Genomic DNA, 27,409 nt, shown 5'->3' on the forward strand with positions numbered 1-27,409 from the left:
AAAATACGTATTATAACGTTTTATATTTGAGAACTAAATGCTTGAGCCCACATGTTTGAATATTGAGAAACTGATGGCATGTCAGTAGGCTAGTAAAATAGCAGCAAGTGCAATTTCTTTATTTATTTTTCTCCAAAACATTCAGGATTTTAAAGTAGGCCTACCAATTCATTCAGCTCTTGAAGCTTAATTAACTCACGTAAAAACAAAGTGGGACAATAAAATAAAATATAATAAACTGTACAACTGAAAGTGACAGAGAAATTAATTCAGGAATTTTATCTACAATGACACATTTGCAGCAACTACTGATTCAGATATGATTAAAATGTATGAAATCTAAAGTCACACTGCCCAGTTTCACAAGATCTGTGAAAAAATGTTTATTCCTTACGAGTTTATTGCCAAATGCCAATGTGAATCTAAAAATCTAAAGATTATATATATATATATATATATATATATATATATATACACACACACACACACACACACACACACACAAATGTATCAAACAGTACCTACATGAGAAGAATTTGATAGCTAAATATAATACATTGTTGCGTTGTAACGACGTCACGCAGACTCGGGTGCCGCCCCGCGGTAATGCTTCTTCTAGCCTGAATCCAGAGCCACGGTGGTGTCACCCGCTGTGAAATGCTTAGCACACAAGGTTACGAAACAGACGCCATCTTGGCTCAACCGTAAGTTGCGAGCGTGGGAATCTCACGCCACTTCAGTGTAGCTTGAGCCAAGATGTCACACCCTTGCTGCAGTTCGTAGTAACCTTCTCCATTAAACCTTTGGGGGAGGGATATACGAGAGCTGTCGCGCAAACTACTTCTTCCTACACTTCTGTGGAACACAGGAAAATGGCCTAGCTGTTCCTGGAGATTTCCTGCAGATGTCAAATACATTATCTCTTGATTTATATGACGCGAAGTGTGTTGGATTGTACCCGTGGAGTGGAGTTAACGTTACATGGCTGAATCGTGCGTGAAGATGATGGTGATGGTGGTGATGATGATGATGATGGGGATTCCACCGGTGAGTAAACGATTAACCCACAAACTGTTATTCGCTGATGACATCTGTGGTGTGTTTACTATAGAAACCCAACGAATGCAGCATTTCATACTACTTGGGAGATTGAAGACGGAACATTTGCGAGATGTAAACTGAATCGTTAACGCGTGTTTCTTGCCAAATATTAATTTATCTCATGTGTTCACATTTAAATCACTACGATTATCCTCTGATGCTTGTGAAGCGTGTTCAAATAGCTGGTAAGCAGGTAAACGCATATATTGTTTGACAGGCTAATGTTAGTTAGCTAACGGTAATCAAGTCTTTAGACTGCAGAATGAACTTCAATACTCTGTCTGTAACGATACATGCGACTGTTGTTTGGTTTAATAATATCATATTACGGTAATGATGAGCTTAATTATTGATGAGTTAACACTTTATAACAATTAACATTAATATAAGTAATAAATATATAACTTACTGCTTAAGTAAGTGATATTGCGAAAACGAACCAACATGTCTAACCCACTCCAATAGCCTATGGATATGGCACTTAACTGAGTGATAAGCAGTTAAAAGTTTTGAAAGTGTTAACTATTTGTTTATATGGAGAGTTTACTTTTTTTCGTGGTAGGGCGGGAGTAGTCATCAGGGTTTGGTTCTTGCTTTGTCAGAGTGAATCAAACTTGCAATGCAGAAGTTAAAATGACTCATTCAGCTTTCTAATGTGTGACTTAAAGTAGTTGTTTGAGATGCACTTGGGAAGAGAGGGAATTATGCAGTGGAAGCTTTTGAAATCCAGTGACCGGTTGACAGATTCCTGCTTAGCAACAGATAGTCCTTTAGTTGGCCCTGCTGTCCTAGACATCTGAGCTACTTCTAATGCCTTTTCTCATAAATATGGCACTGATGTGGGAACAAAGGCTAGTTCCAATGCTGTTTTCATTCTTCTTCTTTAAGAGTAGATGAAAGTAAAATCCTGGAGTAGAAAGTAGAATCCTCTACTGTGATGTTCAAATTGTGAGAGACACATGGCAGCTGTGCGCTCTAGGATACCCTAGCTTTTGGAGCATCGCTGTATATTTCCTTCCTTTATGCAGCTTTTATGTTGATAAGCAAAGCATGGGTGAAATGCCACAGCAGTCAGTCGCAAGAAAGTGAAAACATTCCTGTAGTGTGGAAGCTTCACGTCAACAGTTAGCGGCACAGTGTGCTGCAGAAAAATGCTTTACATAATGAACAATAACAGGAAGAAAGTGAGTGAAAACTACAGTGAGATATCTCAACATTCCAGAGTCTTGCAAAAGTGATCAAGTCCAAACTGATCTAGTCACATGACACTATTTAAATTTTAGTGGTTACATGAGTGCCGATGTGTGGAAATATTGAAGCCTTCAGTACTGTGATGTGAATTTCTAAAAGGCCTCTAAATTATTAACATGATCCAAACTTTGCTGACAAACCTGTTAAAAACAATATTCTATATTTATTGTGCCTTCTGATTGATGGTTCTTACTTTTCTAGCAAGTAAAATTTTTAGGCCTTGTCCCAACTCTGAAATGGCACCCTAAACAATCTCAGTCTTCTTGTGAGTCTGCACTTTTGCGGCATAATGCTGCTGGCAGAAGTGTGCTGCGGAGCTCGCTTCAGTGAGGGCATATCGACCACAAAGGGTTGTGCTAGGAGTAGGTTTGAGTTTGTTTGAATTTTAGCGATTTTGATTCCACTTTCATTAAAATTGACCATTAGCTGTCTACAGTATGTATTTAGATCAGGATAACCATTGGTAAAACCATGCACATAGCACCTCACTATCATGGTAAAATGTAAAGTTAAAGTTCTAGATGGTATTTCTTATGAAAAACTATAACTTAAATAAATTTAATATAAATACAAATGCACAATAAGAAAATTAAATTCATGTTCTCGAGTCAGTATATGGTTTTTGGGTTTATATTGTGTCGCACATGTTCATGTGAAAAAATATCCACATGCTCAGGTGATTAAAACACGCCGCTGACATACGTTGCAGAGACATACGTTGCAGGTCTGTTAGAAACTGTTCTTTGTGAGAACTGTGAAGTTTCTAACAGACTTTGTGTTTTCTGTTCTTAAACCTTTACGATAACTGGCGGAGTCTGCTTTATTAGCGTTTTCCCGTTTGTGCTGTTTGAGCTTAAAGGCTTATGTTCTTTATATTTTTTTCAGTTTCCGGCTCTCATTGAAAATGAATGACTTCCGGCCACTTTTTTCACGCTCTTGCCGGCGGCGGTGTGAATGCACAGTTAGCGTTTTGAACGAATTGGTTAAATGAATCACTCAATGACTAATTTATTAAATGATTTGCTACCACCTACTGGTGGTTTAGTTTCATATTTAAAAGTATCATTGCATTTTTTCAACATTTCTTATGATTTATTCAAAAATGTATTTCATTTATTCAATAATGGATTATTTATTGTAGTTGTAATTTTGCAGCGTAAATTATTTTATTTGTTTGGTAACAGCCCTATAGTGTCTTATTAATAAAATTTAATTTATTGATCAAATGCAAGAATTTGGCATGAAAGATGGCACATACATTTAATAAGGTTAAAAAATTGGCTTTTATAAAGGAAAATAACAATGGAACACTGAAAATATTGCATCAGAATAAGTTATGTTTAAACCACCAAAATTGTTCCCCCAAGGCAAGTAACTTTTTTCCGGACAAGTGAATGACTGATTTACTTGTCTGAAGGATAAGCACATGAACAAGGCTTAATGTCGAGCATGAAGAGCAACTTTTCATAGCAGACCTACAAAACTGAAAGTGTATGAAAGTGTGGGATATATTGGGTCTCTCTCCTTATGGCTTAGTTGTGTAACAACACTCCTTATTTCTGATGGGAACCCATTTCTGTTTTCAGAAACTAAATGTTTACCTTGAGTAGGTATAAATGAAAAAGTTATATCAATGGAGCCACATGTTGCTTAAATATTATTGCACTATTTGGCAATCCCAAAAGGATTACAAATTGCTTTAGATTTAATATTGTATTACTCAGCACATGTGAAAAATACAACACCTTAGTTGACTCTGACTGTGCATGTATTATTTAAAGTGTCTACCAAGTAATTCAATCTAGATCAGGCATAGTCCCTGGTTTCTTGGTTGCAACCAGCTTGTCTCCAATACATTTTATGTTTATAGTTGCTTCAAAAAGCAATTAAAACATGCAAAGTTTAACTGTTTGCACCATGCATTCAGTCTATAGTGGATTGTGCAGTGCTCCTTGAACTTTGACTATTAGCTGTGAGTGTGAAAACAGCTCTTTGTATTTCAGCAGGGGTGGAGTCACTGTGCGGTTTAATGGAAACTTTGTTTTTTAAAGGGTTTGTTTCTGCGCTGCCAGTTATCTATAGCAACGGTTGCAGATTGTAATTAAAGACTTATAAACACAAGCACAACCCTATAGTTGGTTGTAGAGGCTTTGGGGATTTTACTCCTGATGCAAAGAGTTTAGTTGGCTGGCTTTAAAATATTGCATGATATCGTGTAAGTTTGGACAAGTCCAAAAACACAGCGGTGGCCAAAATTATTAGAACGGTAACATTTTTAAAATGTTTTAAAATAAGTCTCTTCTGCTCACCAAGGCTTCATTTATTTGATCCAAAATACAGCAAAAACTGTAATATTGTGATAAGTTAATAAGTTTTAATAATTCAAAATAAATGTTTTGAATTTGAATATTGAAAATTTGCAATTTGTTTCTATGTTGGTAAAGCTGATTTTTCTGCATCATTACTAGAGCCAGACCGATATATCGGCAGACCGATATTATCGGCCGATATTAGGTATTTTCCAAACTAATCGGTATCGGCAGTTATAATGGCCGATAAATGAATATTTCAAAAATAACATAAAAACAGACGAAACACGCTTGAACCATGTCATAAGTGTTGGAGTTGTATAGTTTGTCCACCAGAGGGCACTCTACACCGTTCCTGTTGGCAACACTCGTTGAATTGTTCACGATACATACATTGCTTGAATAACAATTAAAAGATCATCCCCATCAGTTCTCTTAACTCAAATAAGCATGACTAAATTTGTGACTATCATGCCCAGTTTAAAAAAATAAATTAAATAAAATATCGGCCGATATATCGGATTTTAAAACCCAAAAATAGTTGTATCAGTATCCGCCTTCAAAATCCTTTATCGGTCGGGCTCTAATCATTACTCCAGTATTTAGTGTCACATGATCCTTCAGAAATATTTCCTACAGTCTCCATCCAGAAATATCTCCTCCAGTTTAAATTGTAACAATTTCACAGTATTATAGTTTGTTGTTGCTGTATTTTGGATCAAATAAATGAAACCTTGGTGATGAGCAGAAGACTTCTTTAAAACAATCTTGCCATTCTAATAATTTTGGCCACCACTGTATATACAATTGAAAAGACCTCCAAAAGTCACACAATAGCATAAATGAACCAATCATGTATTTTTTTCTTATACTAAGAAAACAAAGGTTTTCCCTTTCTTTTAGTGTTTAAAAAGACCCGGTACTTCAGTACCAAGTCGGTACAAAAAAAATTAAACCGCTACGGTACCAGCTTTTCGGCAAATGTGGTTCTTGTTGTGCTGTCCGAAAAGTGCACTGTTGCGTCCTCTTCATTAAAACACTGAGACATTGCGACCTTTACTATTAGTTATATTCATGGAGATGAGAAATAAAAAGCCGTCCTGTACAGTTATGATTGATCAGCTTTTCAGCCGAGCTTTCGATGTTGTTATGGAAAGGCCGAAGCTGATCAGTTGGTTTTTGTCACATGACCATGTTTTCATAGTTACTTTCCTCTTTATTACCATTTTATCTAATGATGTTTTCTGGTCTAAAGCAATTTCAGATGCTATTCTAACACAGCAAAAAAGAGAGCAAATGCATAATCAGGTGTCCTGTTCCCCAACCTCACTTAAGCAGTTTGCGTGACTGGTGTTTCTTATTCCCCTCCTCCGTGTCTTCTTAGCTTTGTGCTGACAGTGTGGCAAAGCATGCATCTTTAACTAAGTGTAAAATGTGTCTAGTCTGCTACTTTCAGAGCCCTTTGCTTGGTGGAATATATTTTCTCTGGCGTAATCCTCGGCACACTCATTCTAATGTGAGATATCTAATGCAATGGAACAGAGGCAGCCACAACTTTGTGCTCCTGATTTTGTCCATCTTAAAAGTTCAGCAAATTATACTGGAAGTTGAAATGCTCTTATTTTAACAATATTTGGTTACCTGGAAGATGTTGGTTTTATTTGGACCACAAGGCATCCATTTAGCAAATTGCTGAATCAGACACGACAGGGTGAATTCAAACCAGTGGAGTTTGTATGTCATTAGTTTTCTTATCGTACTGTTCTGTTTCAGGTTTGGCTGTCCAATGTGTGTGAGACTGGATGAGGCAAAGGCTCTATCAGGAGCCTTTGTGCAAATTGACCTGCAATTCCTCAAGAGGACCTCTGGGCAGGTGAGAATTATCATTACTCTTGTATGTTTCTTGAATGTGATCTGAGTTTACCGATTGTTTCAGAGTGTTACACACCACTCTGCTGTCATTTCATGTGTGAAGCCAGTAACTTAATCTTGTGGTCTGTGATGAATCGCTTGTTGTATTCTTCATTTGTAAGTAGCTTTGGACAAAGTGCCTGAGTGATCTTTAAATATTTGCCATGATCTGTTGCTATCCCTAAGTTAGTAAAAGATGATGGCAAAGGTAATCCAAGTGTTAAAATAGATGAAGATTTAATTTGAAATGTAATTAAATATTTAATATCAGCTAATAAATAGTGAAAAAAAACCATCAACCACTAGGGGTGTGACGAGACACTTGTCTCACGAGACGAGACACGAGATTGGGTTCACGAGAACAAGATGAGACAAGATTTTTGCACAATATTGTATAGAAATCCTCAATGACAAGTCATGACTGGAAAAATACTCTGCAGGTACATTTTGAAGTGTTTTAACTAATAATCTTGTAATGAATGTCATTTCAGTTCTACTTTATGAATATGCATTATCAAATGCATTGAAAGACAAAAATATTTAAGCACTGTAAAAGGTTTTGCCATAAGCTCAACCGAAGGAGAAAACAAACTGGCTTCTCTCCTGTATGATTTAAAGGAGTAGTTCACTTTTAAAAAAACTTTTGCTGATAATTTACTCATTCCCATGTCATCCAAGATGTCTACGTCTTTCTTTCTTCAGTCGAAAAGAAATGGTTTTTGATGAAAACATTCCAGGATTTTCTCCATATAATGGACTTCAATGGGAACCAAATGGTTCAAGGTCCAAATGAGAGTTTCAGTGCTTTAAGGGCTTTAAACGACACCAGACGATGAATAAGGGTCTTACAATATCACTTTTTAATGAATCAGATCTACAACCAGACTCTGGAAGACTTTCACAGTTCACTCACTGTACTTTTAAAAGGTTTTTAATTTGTTAGCATTCTATGTTCCTGTGCATGTGATAATATTGTATTTATGTGCTTACAAAAAAAGAAACTTCCCTTTCAGGTTCACTCATCATTTGGCAGGGTGGAGTTTTTTGACCCATGGAGAATTACTTCCAGGCTGAGGCCTTTAACCTGGACAAGGTGCTGGATGAGTTTGAACAGAATGAAGGTAAGAGAACTGCTAACTTACAAAACCTTGAAAGAATAAAGCAGGAGCTCTGACATTCATCTTCTGAGACCATACAACAAAACAAAAGAAATTCTCTTAACTTGGCATGTTTACATTATCTTCAGATAACCCACTTTGTCAGGTGAATTATTAGAGCATAATGAACTATTTGGAAGTACAATAATGAGACATGTTTTTGAAACCAAAATGCCTGTTGAATTGCACTACTTGAAAAAAAATGTGCATTGCATTCACTCTGCTTTAATTTTAATGCATTTTATTTTTAGGGCGTGCATTTTTATGGGCTGCAATTCAACATGGTTGTATATTTAAGCCGTGAATATTTAAATTCAAAACATTTCACACACATTTACTTTTTTTAAATATTCAATAATCCATATATTCATCTTTCAGATTTCACTTCCAAAATATTCATTATGTTTAAAAATACAAACCATAATTTTCGACAGCCAATTGTCTTGTCCATTTTATTTTGCTTTACAAATTCGACAGAAATTTCAACATTTGACATCCAGAAACGACAGGAATATCAGTGGATTGCCTATTAATAATCTCCATGGCTAAAAAAAGCGAACTTTTTTAAAATAAATAGAACAAATGTTTGGCACTGTCGAGCCGCCCACAGCAGGGCTAGCACAAGCAGGTAACTGTGCTGGTGGTAGCAGTCTGTGGTGTAAATGGGGTCAACTGAATTAGCATTTCCCCTCAGGACTTCTGCCTCTCCCTGATTTTCCTGAACACGGTTTAATTGGTGTCACACAGTCAAGCACATGTAATTTACAAGGTTAAGCTTGTATGTGCGTTTTGAGTTATAGCAGGAAATTGCAATTAATATTATTTTGATTACGGTTCTGGGACATGCGCTGGGACAACAGCTCCTGGTGCACAGTCGTGTAAAATTGACATTGGGATTTATTGATTGCTTTGTCCTGTATGTCACAAAGAACATTAAAAGCCACACAAACTTGGCTCACACACAGCCACCCTCTTAGTGAAGCCATTGAACGGTTGAATGAATGAATATCCCCTCTCCGACACTAATCTTGACAGATTAATGGGGTGAAAGGAGACTTTAAACTATTAAATGGCCTCAGAACAAAGCTGAATAGTGAAGGAAAGCAGTGCGAGTATGTGTCTGCTTGATCACGCTTGGATGTAAGAAAATGTATGTAAGATAAAAAGGCAATGCCTGCCCACATACCAAAGCATTGATGTGTCAGTTTGACAGATGGATCCCAAGGCAATGGCCAGATTGGCCCACTTCCTCAACATTTTCCAATCTAGCCTGACCTAATTTCTCAATTTATCTGTTTGTTTCAATCTTCTCAGAAAGGAAGCTAATGAGCTCTTTTTTTTTCACCCTTTCAGATGAAACGGACACGCCGACTCTCTCTGATGCCAAGTGGACTCAGATTCTGGCTCCGCCATCACACCTCCTTTCCCTGAATCCAGCACTGACCCACTCTGACCTCAGTCCAAGGGACAGCCCTATCGGCTTCAAGCCGCTTCTGGATGCCCAGATGTCAGATGGCCCCTCTTTGGCTGAGGTCACCAGGTTAGAGGGGAAACAGGGGCTGGGGCAACAGCCAGAAGGCAGGAGCGAAGAACGGCCAGCAGATGTTCATAGTCCCCCTCTGCCCCAGCCCAACATTGGCAAGCTGGTGAGCACTGACGGGCAGTTGGCGGAAATGCCGTCCTCCAACAGCGTGGTGCTGGAAAACGGCTTCCCAGCTAGTCCTGATCATAGCGGCCGGTCTGACGTCCTTCTGGCCAATGATGATGAGGCAAGTCAAGCTTTTACAGATCAGCAAAGTATTAAGGATAGTGGTGCCTGTGAGCTTAAGACGGAGCAGAATGGTACCAATGGTGGCCTTGATGAACTTGGGAATAGGCCACCTGCTTTTAAGAATGACGTTAAGATGGAGGCAATCAAGCCTGAAGCTGGTTCACCTGTCCTTGAGGTCAGAATGAGGGACTGTAATCTGGTATTTCCAGAAGGAAGTCATCCCCAGAAAGGAGAAGCAGTATTGCACAGTTCTGTGAACGGTGGCGGAGAACTGGATTTTGAGAGGGAGAATCATGAGGGTGCTTTTCAGAATGGTGGACTGGTTGAGAATGAAAGTACAGGGAAAGATACTTGGGTGTTAAATCAGGAAGAGAAAGAGAAAACAATCGAGAATCACCACAAAGAGATTCACAGAGACTCTGAAGCATCAGGGGCGGAAAAGTCCCTGTCCAATGGTCTGAATGTGGACTTTGATGGCGATCATGCACACAGCCAGCCAGCGGTCCCTTCAAAGGAGGACTCTGTGACGGAGGAAAAAGAAATGGAGGAGAGCAAACAAGAGTGTTGTGATCCAGTTCGAGGATTGGAATCTGGCAGAACAGGCAAACTCAACAACAGCCGGCTGCAGCCTGTCAGCGTTCCCTACGGTGGTGCCCGCCCAAAACAGCCTGTCAGTCTGAAGCTGCAGATTCCCCAGCCTCTCTCGAGTCAACTTAAGAATGAATTTGGCTCTACTGGCAAGAACAAGAACCTTGAGTCGCAGAGTATGACAGGAGGCCTTGAGACGTCGAGTGGAGTAACCGAGTCTGGGCTTGTTCGAATGAATGGAGAGCATGGAGATGGCTCACCAGGCTTACTCATCCCATCTGAGAGTCCAGACAATGATCTCCAGGCAGACCAACAGGGAGCCTTCTCTAAGAAACCCTTTAGCTCCTTGGGGGAAGTGGCTCCTGTTTGGGTTCCTGACTCCCAAGCACCCATTTGCATGAAGTGCGAGGTCAAGTTCACTTTCACTAAAAGAAGACATCACTGTCGGGCGTGTGGCAAGGTAAAGCATTTTGTTCATTACTGAGTGGTATATTTGTAAATCCTTGTATTTAACTAACATGGTGTTACTTGTTTGTGGTATATTAAATCATGCTGCTTTTTGAGCATTCAGGTTTGTGTTAAACTTTTTTGGTAGCTAATCAAAATTCCCTAGCAACCACATAGCAACATGCTTAAAAACCTCTCATTACACTTTAATAACCGCATTGCACAGTGCTGACAACAGGCCACAGCATCCTTGCATTGTGGAGGTGAGTTTTGAATGGGCAAGCAGCATTCTTCAGATATTTAAAAATCAATTTAATATTGACTTTTAACAAGTTGGAAGCTGCAGACCATTTTTTTTTTACTTTGTCTCATGATGTTGTAACTATTTAACATAATGTTTGGATAGCCATAACACTCTAAGGCTGACATCCACTAGAGTTTGATCCACCATTTTTATTCATAAGCTTTATTTGTTTTATTTTTCACACCCCTCTTCCATTCTTAATCACTAAATGCGCTAGACCCTCGAAAGAAGAGGTTGAGATTTCAGGGAAAGTAGTCAGTGGGTGTGACAGCTAGTGGAACACTGGCTTACAATAGCCGCGTTTCCACTGCCGGGCTAGGGCTGGGCCAGAGCTAACAGCGAGCCGAGCCGAGCTAGTGGCCTCGGGCCTCAAGCACCGGGCTTGCGTTTCAACTGCCGGGCCAGTAGCCCCACAGCGCTGCCCCAGACCCCACCCCTAACACGCCTTTCAGGATCAAACGTCATAAAACCCAACCCATTTCAGCGGGTATTATGAATTAATTTATTTTTTAAATTAGGAAGATAGCATGTATATTAACTCAACTGCCGTAGTGGCTGCAATAGTGCCCCGAGACCAGTACAGGCGATTCTCCATTTCAAGCAGCGATTTTTTGCGCGATATAACAAGTAGGGCTGCGGGCACGTTTTCAAGTTATTCATTAATCGTTAACCGAGGCCCATCGGTTAATACTCGGTGCAGTGTGCGCGCCGCAACCTCGAGATACGGAGTTAATTTTTAACACATTTAATAACTGATTGGACCCCATTTGAAACGAAATTAATTTATAGAAATAAAACGCAGCAAGTACGGAGCAGTTAAAGCCCCATTTCCATCACCCTTCAAACTGAAATTGCCAATTGAAAATAAGCAAAACGTCCATTTCACAAAAACTCCGTGTCTGCAAATAATAATAATAACCATCATCATCATTATTGTAACATTTTATTAGGCTGCATATGTAGAAGACGCCTTTATCCAAAAAAGGAATAGAGCACAAATAAACACAATATTTTTGACAAATAGCTATCAGCGCATATATCCAGTGTGTGTGGAGCACGCACTGATGGCTGCGAGACGCCCATGTGAACAGTTTCATTGCATTTCTTTCAGTGCCAGTGGAAACAACTTAAAATACTCTTTCATTTCTGGTCATACAGAAAATAATAATACATTATTCGCAAATAAATTTATTTATAACAAGAAAACGTTGTGCTTTAACAATTAATCAAGGCGCGCTTCATGATCTGAACTGAAGCGCGAGACCTGAAACAGCCACCGCATTCGAATTTGTTCGTTTTAAATTGGACATTTAAAGCTTAAAGCTTTAAATGTCCAATTTAAAACGAACAAATTCGAATCGAAAGCCAATATCTTCTATGTTTATAGCTTAATTTCTCTCTAAATGTGCATCCGGAGATGGAGATATGTTTTTAGCCGAAAATCATTTAGAAAACAATAGTTTATTAATAAACAATTAATGCCTCGTTATTTTATATTATTTTATTATCAGACACATTTATTATAGCCTATAAATCACCCATAAATCCCCTTTCTGTAGGCTGTGGTTACGGCTCTTCTCATTCAGCACTGCGGGGAAAATATCATTTCCAGGTTCTAATTTGGCCTCAGAAAACCAGTAGGCTAAAATATATATTTTTTCATATTAATTTGTCAAATATTTTAAATGTTTAAGGGGCAAAAAAATCAAACAAATATCTGAAAATTCGTCGATATGTAGCTATATATAGCCTATATATTGTTGCGCAGCATTTGGCATAGGCCTACAGTTCATATTAAAATGTTATGCAATTTTAAACGGTTAATCGGTTAAACATGGACACCCCTATGTGCATCTTGCTTCAGACCATAACGTTCCATAACACCGATAAACTCCGCCTTTTACCTTGAGCACGCCTCTAGCCCGAGCTGGCCCCCTCTGGCCCAAGGTATTCGACGGGCCAGAAATCCTGGCCGTTGGCCCCGAGGAAGCCCCGATCAAGCCCCGGAAGTGACAGTGGAAACGCGACTGGCCCTGGCACGCACTAGCACGGCCCGGCCCTGGCCCGGCAGTGGAAACGCGGCTAATGAGAGAGCAGAATTTCAAGGAAGAATGGGTAATTGTCGGGCAGCTCTAAACCTGAAGCTGTCAAATTTCTTCTGGGAGAAATGTTTGTCTATGCAGCACTCGTAAATAACTGCAAGACTGCTGGAATAATGTCTTAATTTCCCTTGGTGATAAACTGCTGTATCGTTGATGACATTTTCACAGATGTGGGCTGGAAAGAACTAATGAAAAGAACTCAGTGAAAATTAAACGTATCTGTGGTGCAAAATGGTTTAATCTGACAGACCATGTCCTCATCCTGATAACTGGTTCATGAGTCTGGTTCATATAGTTTCATTCCATTATTTTTGTTGCTTATCATTTTCGGGATAGATTGTTTTTTATCAAAGCAAATGTTTTTTGTGATGTGTGTCTGGCCAGGTGTTCTGTGCTGCTTGTTGTAGTCTGAAAAGCAGACTGATGTACATGGACAGGAAAGAAGCCAGGGTTTGTGTTACCTGCCACCGTGCAATCATGAATGGTGAGTGAAATGAAACTCATTGGAAAAGTTATAAATTTCCCTAATAGCCGGGGAGTTTTTGACCTCAAATGTTCCTAATTTGAGTTCTGGTTACATTTATACACTTGTATATGGTACTAATATAATATTATTTATATGGTATTGATGTACTATAATGCAATATAAATGCATTATAACATGTCTTCGTGTTTTTTTTAGAAGGCTACTTAATTACAAATTCAGGTTTGACACACAAAATAGCATAACCAAGTGGCTACTAAAGTGGCTGGCATTTGTTTACATCCTTGATAAAACTAAAACATTACATCTGAAATTATACATCCAAATAGGTTTAGAAATATTAAGTCTTATTTACAGGTTGTGGCCCAACAACTGCTGCCTCTGGTTTTAAAGTTGGAACTGCTTCATGTTTTAGTAACAGTTTCTTGTTGAATCCGGCATTGAATTTGTGGACATTCTGCAAGCTGTCTTCTGTAAAATGTGCAGCACAGAGAGCTAAATTATGATTGTAATTTTCAGGAACATATCAAACATAAGTTTAGCCATTGTTGACCTACTACAACGTCCGTAGGAAGACCTGACCACACACTTTCTTTCGACGGCATATGGCTGTAGCTCTCCACTATAACTCTTCCTCTCCGATAAAGCCGCAGAAATATGGCCATGCCCCCTTTTTTGCATATTCCAGAGGGAGGATTGATGTAAATTTATGGGTTAGTTACGTATAAAACCCAGGAAGTATCTCGTTGTAGTCCCATTCAAGTCATTTTTGAGGGGAATTAAACTTCCTGATTTAAAAAAAAAACGATATCTCTGCTTATGTTGAACTTTCAGCGCAGCAACTTAGCAGATACTATTCATGCACCAACAGCATTACACACTATTTAAAATGAAAAAAGTGAAATCGCAATCAACCATCCCTTTAATACATAATCTTATGGTCAATTTTTCAGAGTTCAATTGAAGCCTTTGTTTTGAGCAGGTCAGAGAAAGGTTTTGATATTTTCCAAGACTTTAAGGATTATATAGAACAAGATAACTTTGTTTCCAAGTAGCTTTATGCAGAAATGAACCAGTTAGCACTTGAAATTAGTGTTTTACTGTGTAACCAGATCCTTTGAACTCATTAGCTCAAGCATGGGAGAACATGGGAGGTGGTGGCAACCAGAGCCCAAATCCCAACAACCCAGCTGAGTACTGCTCCACAATACCTCCTCTGCAGCAAGCCCAGGCATCGGGAGCACTCAGCACCCCACCACCAACCGTCATGGTGCCTGTTGGTGTCCTTAAACAACCAGGGTCTGAAGGTAAAGTCTGTAGGATATTACCAAAGTAAAATGTTGTTAATTTGCGGATTTTTTGGACTTTTCAGCAGTGTTCAAATTGTGTCAGGGCTCAAACATCCTTCTAGGTCTGTTTGGTGGGAGCTTTACTTACACTAACGCAGTGGTTCCCAACCCTGCTCTTGGAGTGCCTCCAACACTGCACATTTTTGGTGTCCCTCTTATCTAACACATATTTGAGGTCTTGGAGCTGATGAGTTGAATCTGGTGTGTTTGATTAGGGAGACATCTAAAATGTGCTGTGCTGGGGAATCTTATGTTGTCCCAAACCTGCATGATTTTTTTTTATTTTGTTGAACTTAAAAGAAAATATTTTAAGAAATGTCTCTCTCTGAATTTTGTGTCTATAGAATGGAAGGAAATGGTCACCGAACTCCTTAGGGCTGTCACATTATAAGGTTTTTAGTACATTAATATATAGTGGCCAAAGGAATTCACAATAACAATCATCTAGTATAATGCGACCAATATTCTTAAAATATCTTTTTTTTGCGTTTCAAAGAACAGATTTGAAACAACATGAGCATGAGAATTTCCATTTTTATGTGAACTCTCCCAGTAACACGGAGATAATAAAGTATCTTGAGCACTTTACATGTGCATAGAACCTTCCGTCACAGCAAATCAATTTCTGATAATTTATTGAAAATTGGATTGAAAAAATCACATTATGTCAGAGCAATAATTTGACCATTTTTTTTGTTTGTTTTTTTGACCTTATACAGGTATGTGACGGTTCCCTTTAACTCTACTCTTGATTTGAACACTGGCTTTTCAGGCTGTTTATCATTTAAAGTCCAGAGTTAGCTGTTCTTAAGCCTCACCGTGTGCATGCACTTCCAGGTTCTCTTCCTCGAGAGCAAAGAAGGGTTTGGTTTGCTGACGGTATTCTACCCAATGGCGAAGCTACAGACTCTTCTAAAGGGCCGCCGGCAAACCCCAACCCCTCACAGCCTGTGGCAGCGCCCCAATACTCAAACAAATCCTCAGGAGCCAATTCTTCTGAGGTGACAATTTACTTTTTTCCATTCAAATTCGATAAACTGTTTCAATGCATCTCTAAAATTGAGTTTTTTTCAGGCATAGGCTCATTTCCAATCGTTGTGCTTACCCTGAAACGGCCATAAATGTGTTTTTTTCCCGCTGCTGTAGACGACCCGTGCCACTGGAGCCTCGACCGCCAGCCCTGTGGGCAGCTCTCTCAGTCTGATCCCAGAGGACGGACTTCCTCCCATCCTCATCTCCACAGGCATTAAAGGAGGTACGGGAGGCCACATCACAGGTGCTTGCCCATCCTCACCATTCAGCTGTCTCCACTATTGGTGCTTGTTTGAGCATGTCTGTGTGCATATATCTGTGTTTCTGCTTCTGTCTCCACCACTCATGCTAAGGGAGGTCTTTCATTGGGTTGGTTCCTCATCTGGGTTGGACCATGAGAGGAAAGTGTCTGTCATGGATCAGTTTGTGGCTAGTTACAGTAGTGATATTGTTTGCCTTGTCTGCAGACTACGCTGTGGAAGAAAGACCTGCTGAGATTGTGCTGATGCAGCAGCTTGAGGAGGGTGGCCCTGATCCCCTTGTGTTTGTCCTCAATGCCAACCTACTGGCCATGGTCAAACTGGTCAATTGTAAGTGAGCCATTCCTCGCTAGATATTTACGATAGTTTAGATTTAGTATTAATGGAGTGTTTTTTGGGGCGAAATTCTCATTCATGGGTGTTTCATCAACTATGGCCATTTTTGTCCCAGTAGACATTTCTCATTATTAGCAATGTTGTGTGGGCAATGTTTTTTTTTGGAAAATTCAAAAGAGCAGCATCTTTTTCAATTAGAAATCAATTCCCATGAGCCATAACAGTCATCTGTGCCATCTTTGTTTTAAGATGTAAATAGGAAGTGCTGGTATATGACAACAAAGGGTATGCATGCTGTGGGCCAGGCAGAGGTTGTATTGCTTCTGCAGTGCCTCCCTGATGAGAAAACCATTCCCAAGGACGTCTTCAGCCACTTCATCCAGCTGTATCGGGAGGCTCTCACAGGTAAACTGATACGCCTCCACCAGGGGGCCCGTACTGGTAAACTGATCCAGACAAAATGAGAGCGTGGCCTACATAGATAAAATTAGACCTTTCTGTCAGGAGGCCCTTAAAGGTAAAATGAGGCCGCTGGCCCCAACGGCATTGAGGATCCACTTCAGCAGAAATTGTTTTCCAGACACAATCCTTGTCACCCAGTCGTACTTCAGCTCAATAGGTTCCGCCTCAAAACAGCTCCCATGTCTTCTTACTCTGAAAGCATTTCCCTGTTAGCCTAATTTAGGATGTGTGCCAAAAGTGTGGTGACCAATTCTGGCGTGTTGAAAGAATGTTATCTGACTGGCCAGATTCAGCGTCCATCAGCTGACATAAGGGGCTTTCACACTGTGTAGTTACAGGAACTTAGTTCTAGGAACTAGCCTTTAGGGGGGGTTCCCCGAGAACTAATGGTTCTAATAATTCGTGAACATCCCCAGTAACTACATGTAACATCTGTAGCAAAGACACTGTAAAATAAAATGTTACCCAATAACAACAATTGTTATTGTTTATGGTATTTACATTTTTGCAAATGTGTTTAGCACACTATCTAATGCTGTGTCCAAAATCTCCACTCAAACCACTACTCCCTACCCCCTATGTTGGGGGTAGGGAGTTGAGCACTATACAGTGAGCTCACCAGCATAATAGAAACACAACTTTCGGACACTACTTGATCGTCTCTCGGCGCCGTTGATTACATCATCTGTCAGTTGGTGCCGAGCCGGCTCTGGGCTAAATAGATATTTTAAAATAAATACATTACATTATATTGAGCTTATTTCTCCAAAATTTAAAAACTAAAAGTCATTTCTGGCCGTTTCTGTTATAATGCGCTACTCCACACATGATTACAGCTTATTTTTACGATCAGCGCAATGCATGATGGTATGTAGGGATTGGGTTAGTGACCATCGGTTGTACACTACTTTTCAAAATGCATTCTGGGATACATTGAGTGGACTATATAGGGTATAATAATCATCACTATACATTCGGACAGCACTACAAAATGGCGAGTTCACTATATAATCCACTATATAGTGAGTAATGGGTGATTTCGGACACAGCATAAAAGTTTTATTTTCTCCTTTTATCTTAGTAGAAAAAGCTTAATCGTGAAAATAAAGTGGTTAAGCCTGATCTAATCCCACACTTCCTTCTGTGCAGGAAATGTGTTAAGTCACCTGGGCCACTCCTTCTTCACTCAGAGCTTCCTGGGCAGCAAGGAGCACGGCGGCTTCCTTTACATCAGCCCCAGCTTCCAGACCCTGCAGGACCTGCCGTTGCCTAACCCGCCTTACCTCTTTGGCATCCTGGTGCAGAAGTGGGAGACCCCCTGGGCCAAGGTCTTTCCCATCCGACTCATGCTCCGACTAGGGGCAGAATACCGATGTGAGTTTGTGGTTTGATGCTGAATTTGAGGCTTGTTTAATGGTTTAGCCGTATCGGACGTTGAAAGATCTGGATTGTTCCTGTGGTTTTTATTGAATCTATGACCTCTTCACATGGAGACGTGTACACTTACAGAATAGTGAGATTACAGAGCCCCTTTCTGATGCCTGTATAAGAGCTGTTTAGGAAGCTACAATGCAGAAAATGTCTTTTTCTGTGCTGTCTTCTCACGCAGAGTTTCCTCTGCACTAATTCGTAAGCACTGCCTCCTGTGGAGATGGAATATATTATCAGTGTGTTTCTCAACTCATGATTCCTCATCCATGACATGCAAGCATTCTCACATTTAGAAGCACCATGTACGGTTCTATTCTCATGGTTAGCCGGGGTGTGTGAGGACTTGGGAAGCACACAGGCCCGCGATTTTACATTAAAGTAATTGCAGTATTACATAAAAGGGGCCACTGAGTCATTTGGAGTGTGAAGGAGCTTATTGTGAGCTGCTGATTTAAATAGCGTGACTTAGCCTGGCGTGTTCTTATCGTGCACTTGTGTTGCAGTCTACCCCTGCCCACTGTTTAGTGTTCGCTTTAGAAAACCTCTTTTTGGAGAAACTGGTCATACCATCATGAACTTGCTGGCAGTAAGTATTCTTATTTCACTTCTTCTTCTGCATTAAGCACATGACCCATGTCAAGTCGTCTTATGGCGTTTGAATTTTCCCACGTCTACAGGACTTCAGAAATTACCAGTACACATTGCCGGTGGTCAAGGGACTGGTGGTGGACATGGAAGTGAGGAAGACGTGCCTCAAGATACCGAGCAACCGTTACAATGAGGTGAATGAAGATTTTTCAAAATTCCAATAGAGTTCATGGAAAATGTATTTGGATTCACAGCATGAGTAACTGCCAGCTCAACAGATTCATGACAAATGTCCCATGAAACAAGTGAAGCATTGACAATCGCTTGTCTTCTGTGTCCTAAATACCAAAAGTTGGAGACTTTTGGTATTTAGCTTGTGTTTGAAAAGCGTTTGACGGAGCAGAGCTTGTAGTGGCAGACCTTTGACATAGCAGGGATTATTTAAAGCCTTGGCTGCCTTGTATCTTACTCTTTAAAAGCTGTCATTCACTCATCTAGGACTTATAAACCCTTAAAAACTTAATTAAGTTTTCGGATTATGCGTAACTTTGGAAAGTCATGACAAGTTATCTTTCTGCGTTCTCTTTTCTCAGCTCATGAAGGCAATGAATAAGTCCAACGAGCATGTGCTGGCGATGGGCGCATGCTTCAACGAGCGGGCGGATTCCCATCTTGTCTGTGTTCAGAACGATGATGGTAACTACCAGACGCAGGCCATCAGTATTCATCACCAGCCTCGCAAAGGTGCGGCACAATTACTTACATTTGCAGAAAAGCTGCACCCAAAGATTTTAAATAAATGCAGCCTTTGTGAGCTTAACAGACTTCTTTCAAAAACAAAAAACGGTAGTGTACGGCAATGTAATGGATTATTTTATTGAAAGATTATGATGACATCGAATCAATCATGATATGTTGATCAAGTAATGAAATTCTGTTCTGTTTTTTAAAAAAGTGAATGAGTAACATTGGATGAGGAAAGTATGTTTTTGATGTATTATTTCCTTTTATCCCTCTTTTAGTTACTGGTGCCTCCTTCTTTGTGTTCAGCGGGGCTTTAAAGGCTTCATCGGGCTACTTGGCTAAGACCAGCATTGTGGAAGGTACAACATTTGCAGCCTCTTTCTCTAAATGTAGGACATCTGATCCCCCTGGAACAATGTCTAAACTGGACATAATCTCCCTTTTAACGTCTTTGACCCTGTCCCATCAGGCTGCGTTGTACCACTTAGTGGTAAAATACTCAGATCACTTGTTTAGAGAGGTTTTTGGACTTTCGATAAAAAGGCTATCATGCTGGAACCAATCCCATAACCTTTGATTGCTTTGAGATATCAACACAAGATTTGGCCAAACTTGATTTTTTTGACTTGTCATATTATATACCATGTAATAGTCATCACTCATCATGTCAAGCATGAGTAACAAAGTAAATCAACTAATTGCTTCACTTTGTCTGGGGTTTTCTCACCAGTGTTGTAACATAAGAACATTTGCAATTTGAATTTGAAAGGATTTCTATCAATTGAGACCATGTACTTGATGATACCTTGCTTTTTGTAGAGTTATAAATCATTGCGTTTAACACTGCCACTTGAAATTACGTTAATCATTGAAAATGCCTTCAGGGTGTAAGGGGTTAACATTGGACTTTTTGTACCTGATTCTAATTTAAAGTGCAGATTTGTGTGCTCACTGTAGTAACGCTGAATGCTTGTACCCCAGATGGCGTGATGGTGCAGATAACAGCTGAAACGATGGAGGCCTTACGGCAAGCCCTGAGAGAGATGAAAGATTTCAGTATTGCCTGTGGGAAAGCTGATCAAGACGAGAACCAGGAGCACGTCCATATCCAGTGGGTTGATGATGACCACAACGTCAACAAGGGGTGAGCAGACAACTAAAACTGGCTCGTTCACTGACATCGTTCCCTATCTGCAAAGTGGGGACAAAATCCATATTAAAGCCTGTTTTTAGAATGTAATGACATTAAAGTCCCTGTATGTGCAATGGTCATGTGTCCACTGGTTTGTGGTTTGTCCCGCCTCAGACTAGTACTGTTGGTAAATTCTGACCACTGCTGACCCAGTTGCTTTGCCATAACAATTTGGCCTTTGTTCATTTATTCCTGCCCAGACTGATCTCATGAAGTAGCGTGTGTATGATACACCAATTCGTATTTCCATTTTTGGCGTGCTATCAACACGCATAATCGCTTTTCAGCGTGTTTATGAACGCCGATGACTTAACGTCATTACTATATATATAAATATATGACTTACCTCAACCCCGTCCCTAAACCTACCCGTCACTGGGGTTAATCCCATTTATGAGTCTAAAAGTCATGATGTCATGTCGTCCTGCCCATTTCTCCTGCATCCAAAACATTGATTCCTGAGAACTGATTGTTTTCTTACCATCTAATCTACCCACACCTATTATGTGTTTTTTTTTTCAACAACATTCGCTTTCCATGTGACTGATCATAATGTTTTGGCTTGTGTGTGTGGCATTAGCTGCTTTTGTGGATATCCCATCAAATAACCTGTTTACAAAGGAAAATATTTAATCCCAAAAATCATTCTCATCCCACCTATGTACTTTTCTTGTTATAAGAGTGATCAGTCCCATTGATGGGAAATCCATGGAGTCAGTCACCAGCATTAAGATCTTCCATGGCTCAGAGTATAAAGCCAATGGGAAAGTCATCCGTTGGACAGAGGTATTTATTCATCATTTATCTTCATTTAACGTTATGAATTCTATTGTAATGGCATTTCAAATCTATAAGCCTTTCTTTGTTGAAACACAAATTAAGATATATTTGAAAAATCATTTTTGATCATACATCGAAAGTCAGTGGGCTCCAATTTTGATAACTGTACATCAATTGTGCTGTTTGCTTAGGTGTTCTTCCTACGGAGCGAGGACCAGACCAATGGCCTGAGCGATCCTGCAGACCACAGCAGACTCACCGAGAACGTGGCAAGGGCTTTCTGTATGGCCCTGTGCCCTCACCTCAAACTTCTCAAAGAGGATGGGATGGCCAAACTGGGACTGAGGGTTACATTGGACTCTGATCAGGTAACAATGATGATAGCTCCATTTAATTGTTGATTTCTGGCTACATCTACATTAATCTGGATACATCTATTTCTCTCTGTTCTGGCATTCTGTCCCCACTTATACTGTTTCCACAAAGTAGATAGATTAAAAAAAAAAAAAAAAAAAAAAAACAGTTTTCAATAATGTTGGTAAAGATAGTGTTGACTTTGTACAATCATCATCATATTACATTCCTGCTAAGATGACAGAAAATTTAGTCCTGCAAAAAAACATGAGAGCTGTTTCGTTTTAGACCATACATGAAGTGGCGATTGAGTGTGACCTGGACAGCATATTTTGCTAATAAAATGATTGGACCAAAAGAAGTGTGAGAACTTTATTATGTCTGGTCTCTCTATATTATCTCAGTAAAACGTTTTATTAGGACTTCAAGTGATAGTTCACCCCAAAATTTTGTCATTAATTACTCACCCTCATGTCGTTCCGAACGCGTAAGAAGTTCGTTCACAGCTACGCAACTACCACTTTGACCCATCAAAAAGTTCATAAAGAGGTCGTAAAACTAATCCATGTGAATTGAGTGATTTAGTCCAAATTTTCTGAAGAGACACGGTCACTTTATATGATGAACAGATTTAAAGGAGAAGTTCACTTTTAAAAAAAACTTTTGCTGATAATTTACCCACCCCCATGTCATCCAAGATATCCACTTCTTTCTTCAGTTGAAAAGAAATTAAGGTTTTTGATGAAAACATTCCAGGATTTTCTCCATATAATGGATTTCAATGGGAACCAAACGGTTCAAGGTCCAAATGAGAGTTTCAGTGCGGCTTTAAACGACACCAGACCATGAATAAGGGTCTTATCTAGGACCCTTCGAGTCATGACTCGAAAAAAGATTTGTTCATTTTGATGAACGAGTTTGAACAGGAGAGTCACGAACGCTCATCACAGAACAGAGCAAGGTGAGCATTTGTGCTTATAAAACTTCAACTTTTTTATTTTATTTTTGAAATGAGAAAATTTGGACTAAACCAATTCATATGGATCAGTTTTACAATCTCTTTATGAACTTTTAGAAGCGTCAAAATGGTATTTGCCTAGCTGTCAATGGAGGGACAGAAATTTCTCAGATTTCATCAAAAGACTAATGTAAATGTATCCTCAGTCATGTTAAGATGACTCCTCCAGGCTTACTCTGAAATGTCTTACAGGTGGGATACCTAGCAGGCAGTAACGGTCAACCGCTGCTCCCCCAGTACCTGAGCGATCTAGACAGCGCACTCATTCCAGTGATCCACAGTGGGGCCTGCCAGCTAAGTGAGGGGCCTGTGGTGATGGAGCTCATCTTCTACATCCTGGAGATCATCTCTTAAAAGGAGGGAATCCATCCAGTCTCAGACTCATGCCTCCCACCAGCTCGAGTCCCTCTTCACTCTCTCTCTCTCTCATTTGCACTTCAAAGAGCCTGAAAGCTGTGCAGGAACAAGTCCTCCATACCACCTATGCACCATCTCCACTGGGACGCCCTCTGCCCAGCCCCGCTGATCATGGTGCTCTCTTTCCTTTCTTCTCACCTCTCAACTCCACTGTGGAAACCATTGGCCCTGTTGAGTCAAACGGGGTGGCGACCCTGAATTCGACCGTTGTAGCAACACTAAGCTCCTGAAACACTAGAGGGCGCTCTACACACTCAGCCCTAATGGAGGCTGTTCAGATGTTGATGTTGGCTGAGAGAGGAACTGTATAGGGAAGGTTTGTTCTATGAAATGGGTGCTGGTGCACAGTGCCTGGGCCTCAATAAGAAACGAAGAACGAGTTTCGGTTTCGCCTCTAAGCTTTATGAATCACCAGATGCTTTATTTCATGAATATGGACCTTGTTTGTTTTTTTGGTAAGATAAAATTGCTCCAAAGCTAAAACAATGTAGCTTCCTCAGAGATGGACTGCTTTGCTTGGTAGCGGAAAGATTGTGGAACAGTATTAGGAATGTTGCCGATTAAGTTACTGTTACAAGTATCAAGAACGGACCTCTTTCACTGACTTTATTATCCTTATGAGACAATACGATCGAACAATAATTTCAAGCGGCCTTCAGGAATTCAACTACAACTTCAAGTTCCTCATAATGGTAGGTTTTGACATGACTGAAGGTCCAATAAAGCTTTTGTTTTGCATTGGTTTGGACTGTGATGGGATGAAATGTTATGAAACGCTGCATTTAGCGTCCTGTCCCATCTCTTCTCTCACCCATTTTAGTGGCCCATGTTCATTTAGTGTTCCGCCAATGTTTTTAACATGTTATCATATAAAGGATTGTGTAAGGAATAGCAATGCAGTGCACGGGATATAAAGCCATCATTAGGAAATAAAAGGAGAGAATAAAGAAGAATAAGTATTATTCAGAGATGAATGCTATTTTTTTTTATTAATGAGGAAAGTTTGGATTGTGGTATGTGGTTTGGAAGCCCTTAATTCAGCTGTTTGTTGGGTTGGGGCCATTAACTCTGTTAGTTTTTCACTGTGTTAAGGTCTGGTCACATTAGAGGGATTTCGCGAGCAAATAAGTTCTATTTTCAATATTGTAGTATTATATGAAGCACAGCTCACGCAAAAGTCACTTTCAAACCAAGCAACTTGGTCAACATGGTAAATCCGTCTGACTATCTTAAATTTGTGAGTATTGTCTGGATTTTGCTTGCGAAACTGTAAATGTGACCGCACTTTTAAAACATGTTTTATGTCCTTCTATAATTTGACCATTAACAATGTGCTTAAAGCAGGGCTCCAGACTGATTCTAGGATAATCGCAAATGTGACGCAATACAAATTTACTAGAGTGTTTTTGTGTATCTCAGTTTCGTACGGAGCCCACATAAACGTAAAATTGTTGGAGGGAAAAAAATGTATCTTTAAATGTTTATGCATTCTCTTGCAAAACTTTTTTTGTTCCCCCTAAGAATGCTCTCAACTTTTGTATACTATAAACTATATTTCAATGCTTTTGTGATGCAAGTGAATGCAAAGATTTTCGGGTGAACACAATCCTTTTTGCGAGAGAATGCAAGCACGTGCACGAATGCAACATTTCTTGGGGAGCGTAGTACTTTTGAAAGAGAACACACAAAAAAATCAAAATAAATGTTTGTTTTTTTCTGTAATCTCAAGTTTTTTTCAGATCACCATGTCCCTAGGTCTTTATTTCGTTATGTATAATATCGTGAGGTGCCGTTATTCCAGTAGCACCTCAATGCAGTACACGAGATCCAGGGGGCGGAGTCGGATCCGGATCTGAGGGGAGGGGTTGGGTAGGTTTAGGGGTGGGTTTAGGGATCAGGGGGTGGAGCTGGGTAGGTTTAGGTATATGTAAGGTGGGAGGAGTTGGATCTGGATCCGACTCCTCCCCGTGGATTTCATGTTCTGCAGTGAGGACAATCTCCGTTATTCACGCGCAATCGATTCTTGAGAACGAGTTTATCAATCGGTTTTGATAGATAGCATGTTTAATCCGATTCTGTCAGTGAATCATTCAGAGCTGTTGCAGAGTTATCAAAGCTTCTACTTAACTGCAAGTCAGTTCTCAAATATGAACCTTAAGCACTTCAAAAGAACCAATTTTATCGAGCGGTTTCAGTTTATCGTCTAATTTATAGCTAGCCTATAGATTCCCAGTCACGTTTGTTAGTCTGGAGTCCTGCTTTAGATAAGGAGATTTCCTAATTCATCCTGTTGTTGTTGTTGTTGTTTTTTTGACTGATGTAATGTGGTATTAGATAGGAGAATCCTTTACTTTATAAGCAGGAGTTATTATTTTAATGAACTTTTTGTATTGATTTTTCACTCACATGGAGAAAATTGATTACTACAACGGTTAGCTAGCTAATTATGGAATTCTTACACAATGGAAAACTACCAATATAAGGAGTGCTTTGAATTTGGGAAATCACTGTGGATGACTTTTTGAAAGAAAAGGGCTTTGCCTCAATTTCATGATCCGTCCATCAAGACATTCCAAAGGTCAACTAGATTGTCAATCACATCTAAACTGATGTAGACATTCTGACTTCAATGAGTTTAACAAGGCCTCTTTAGCTAACTAGACTTCAGCTGAAGTAGTATTTTGACATGACAATCAAACTGTGTAGTTCATCTTTTAGTCAAATAACAAAGTAAAGGTGGGATGGTTTTGCATAACGACTCTGAGATATGGTTGTTTTCATCAGATGGCCCATGCATGAATGAGGACAGCAGCTGATATGAAGATCCACAGCACAGCCCTTTATTAGCAGGTCAACAGTTGTGACAGAAAGCATGTGTTTCTGGCTTTTGGTGAAGTGCCGACAGCTTTGGAAGCAGACTGTTCATGAAAAATAAATGGCATCACATGAAGGCTGTATTGTCTATACATAAACAGTTCGAAACAGCCTTTTGTTACTCCCTGCATCCACCTTTGCCATTGTTTATCTAGATGTGCAGTATTGTATATTTTGACATTTATATATTTTGTTAACCATAGCCTTTTTCCATCGTTTTTTTTTTTTTTTTTTTTTGTTGGCCGGCCCAAAGAGTAACAGCATGCATGCTGAAACAAACGAGAACTTGTAGTTCTCAGAAAATCTTTGCATTTTGACAGCATTTCAAAGAACGATCTGCTCAGTTTTACATACTATTGGTTTGATGGAAATAAATTTGCAATGTATGAAAAGCCAAAAAAGAAAAGGAAAAAAATACCACCTTTCTTTATTGTACACTACAAATGTCAATAAAAGCATTATTTATCAAAACTGTTGAATATACAAAAACGTCATTGTTGTACATCAAACTGAAATCGATTTTTTTATGTTAATAGTTTCCACTAAAAGTAAAATAAAATGATTTATTTCAGTCAAGAAATATTAGGAGGTAGAGGTCTTTGTTTCTCTTGTTTAATAAAACATTAACAGATAATGAAAATACATGGCAGATTCAGCAGGGAAAGAGAAGAAAGATGCATTGAGAACATCATGGCTAAAGAGAAACATGGCATGTGTAATGACCAGACAATTGAGTCTAAACCTTGCGATGGATGAAATAACCACTTAATGAAAAACAGACTGGAAAACGTGCTAAACCACACAATTCACATGAGATGGGAACATCTGTAACTGAAATGAAAGGACAGAGTAAGAAGTTGAACTAGTATGATCGCTCTAGATCGCACATTGTCCACACTTGAAAGCCAAATGTCAGTCAGTTCTTTGCAAATTGTAATCCAAAACACCACAAAATACAAATGGGCCAAAATTGAGGTATTTTGTAATTAAATGTTACCAAGCTTTGATCGCTTTGGCAAGTGAAACCAAAAAGGTATCACGTCTGTCGGAATATAATAATTTATGGGGATTATTATTATTATTACTATCATTTACTCACCCTAAAGTAATACACCCATATAATTTCTCTTCTGCTGAACATATGAGT

At 39.5% G+C, this 27,409-nt stretch overlaps 1 protein-coding gene across 2 annotated transcripts; it reads left to right on the forward strand.

Annotated features, from left to right (window-relative positions):
- Positions 1–644: 644 nt before the first annotated feature.
- Positions 645–26,733, forward strand: zfyve9a (zinc finger, FYVE domain containing 9a). 2 transcript variants are annotated; one of them, XM_039676450.2, is made up of 19 exons: positions 645–1,047; positions 6,435–6,534; positions 7,586–7,693; positions 9,083–10,548; positions 13,326–13,425; positions 14,556–14,732; positions 15,612–15,775; positions 15,921–16,029; positions 16,274–16,396; positions 16,652–16,807; positions 18,014–18,238; positions 18,799–18,881; positions 18,973–19,077; positions 19,477–19,627; positions 19,906–19,986; positions 20,609–20,771; positions 21,500–21,605; positions 21,791–21,967; positions 23,164–26,733. In XM_039676450.2, exons 3-19 carry the CDS (start codon positions 7,624–7,626, stop codon positions 23,323–23,325), a joined length of 3,618 nt encoding a protein of 1,205 aa, XP_039532384.2. In that variant the 5' UTR covers positions 645–1,047; positions 6,435–6,534; positions 7,586–7,623; the 3' UTR covers positions 23,326–26,733. The 2 variants fall into 2 exon arrangements, with proteins under 2 accessions (XP_039532384.2, XP_039532382.2); XM_039676448.2 differs by having other exon boundaries at positions 646–1,047; positions 15,921–16,050.
- Positions 26,734–27,409: the final 676 nt, after the last annotated feature.

This window comes from Pimephales promelas, chromosome 5 (assembly GCF_988280905.1).
Source record: "Pimephales promelas chromosome 5, fPimPro1.hap1.1, whole genome shotgun sequence".
NCBI lineage: Eukaryota > Metazoa > Chordata > Actinopteri > Cypriniformes > Leuciscidae > Pimephales > Pimephales promelas.

Bases quoted from the DNA above. Each gene is read 5' to 3' on its own strand.
- zfyve9a (XM_039676448.2), top strand. From the start codon at position 7,624: ATGGAGAATTACTTCCAGGCTGAGGCCTTTAACCTGGACAAGGTGCTG. The intron at 16,051-16,273 runs GTGCTTGCCCAT...CCTTGTCTGCAG, and splicing joins TACGGGAGGCCACATCACAG to ACTACGCTGTGGAAGAAAGA. The intron at 19,628-19,905 runs GTGCGGCACAAT...TCCCTCTTTTAG, and splicing joins TCATCACCAGCCTCGCAAAG to TTACTGGTGCCTCCTTCTTT.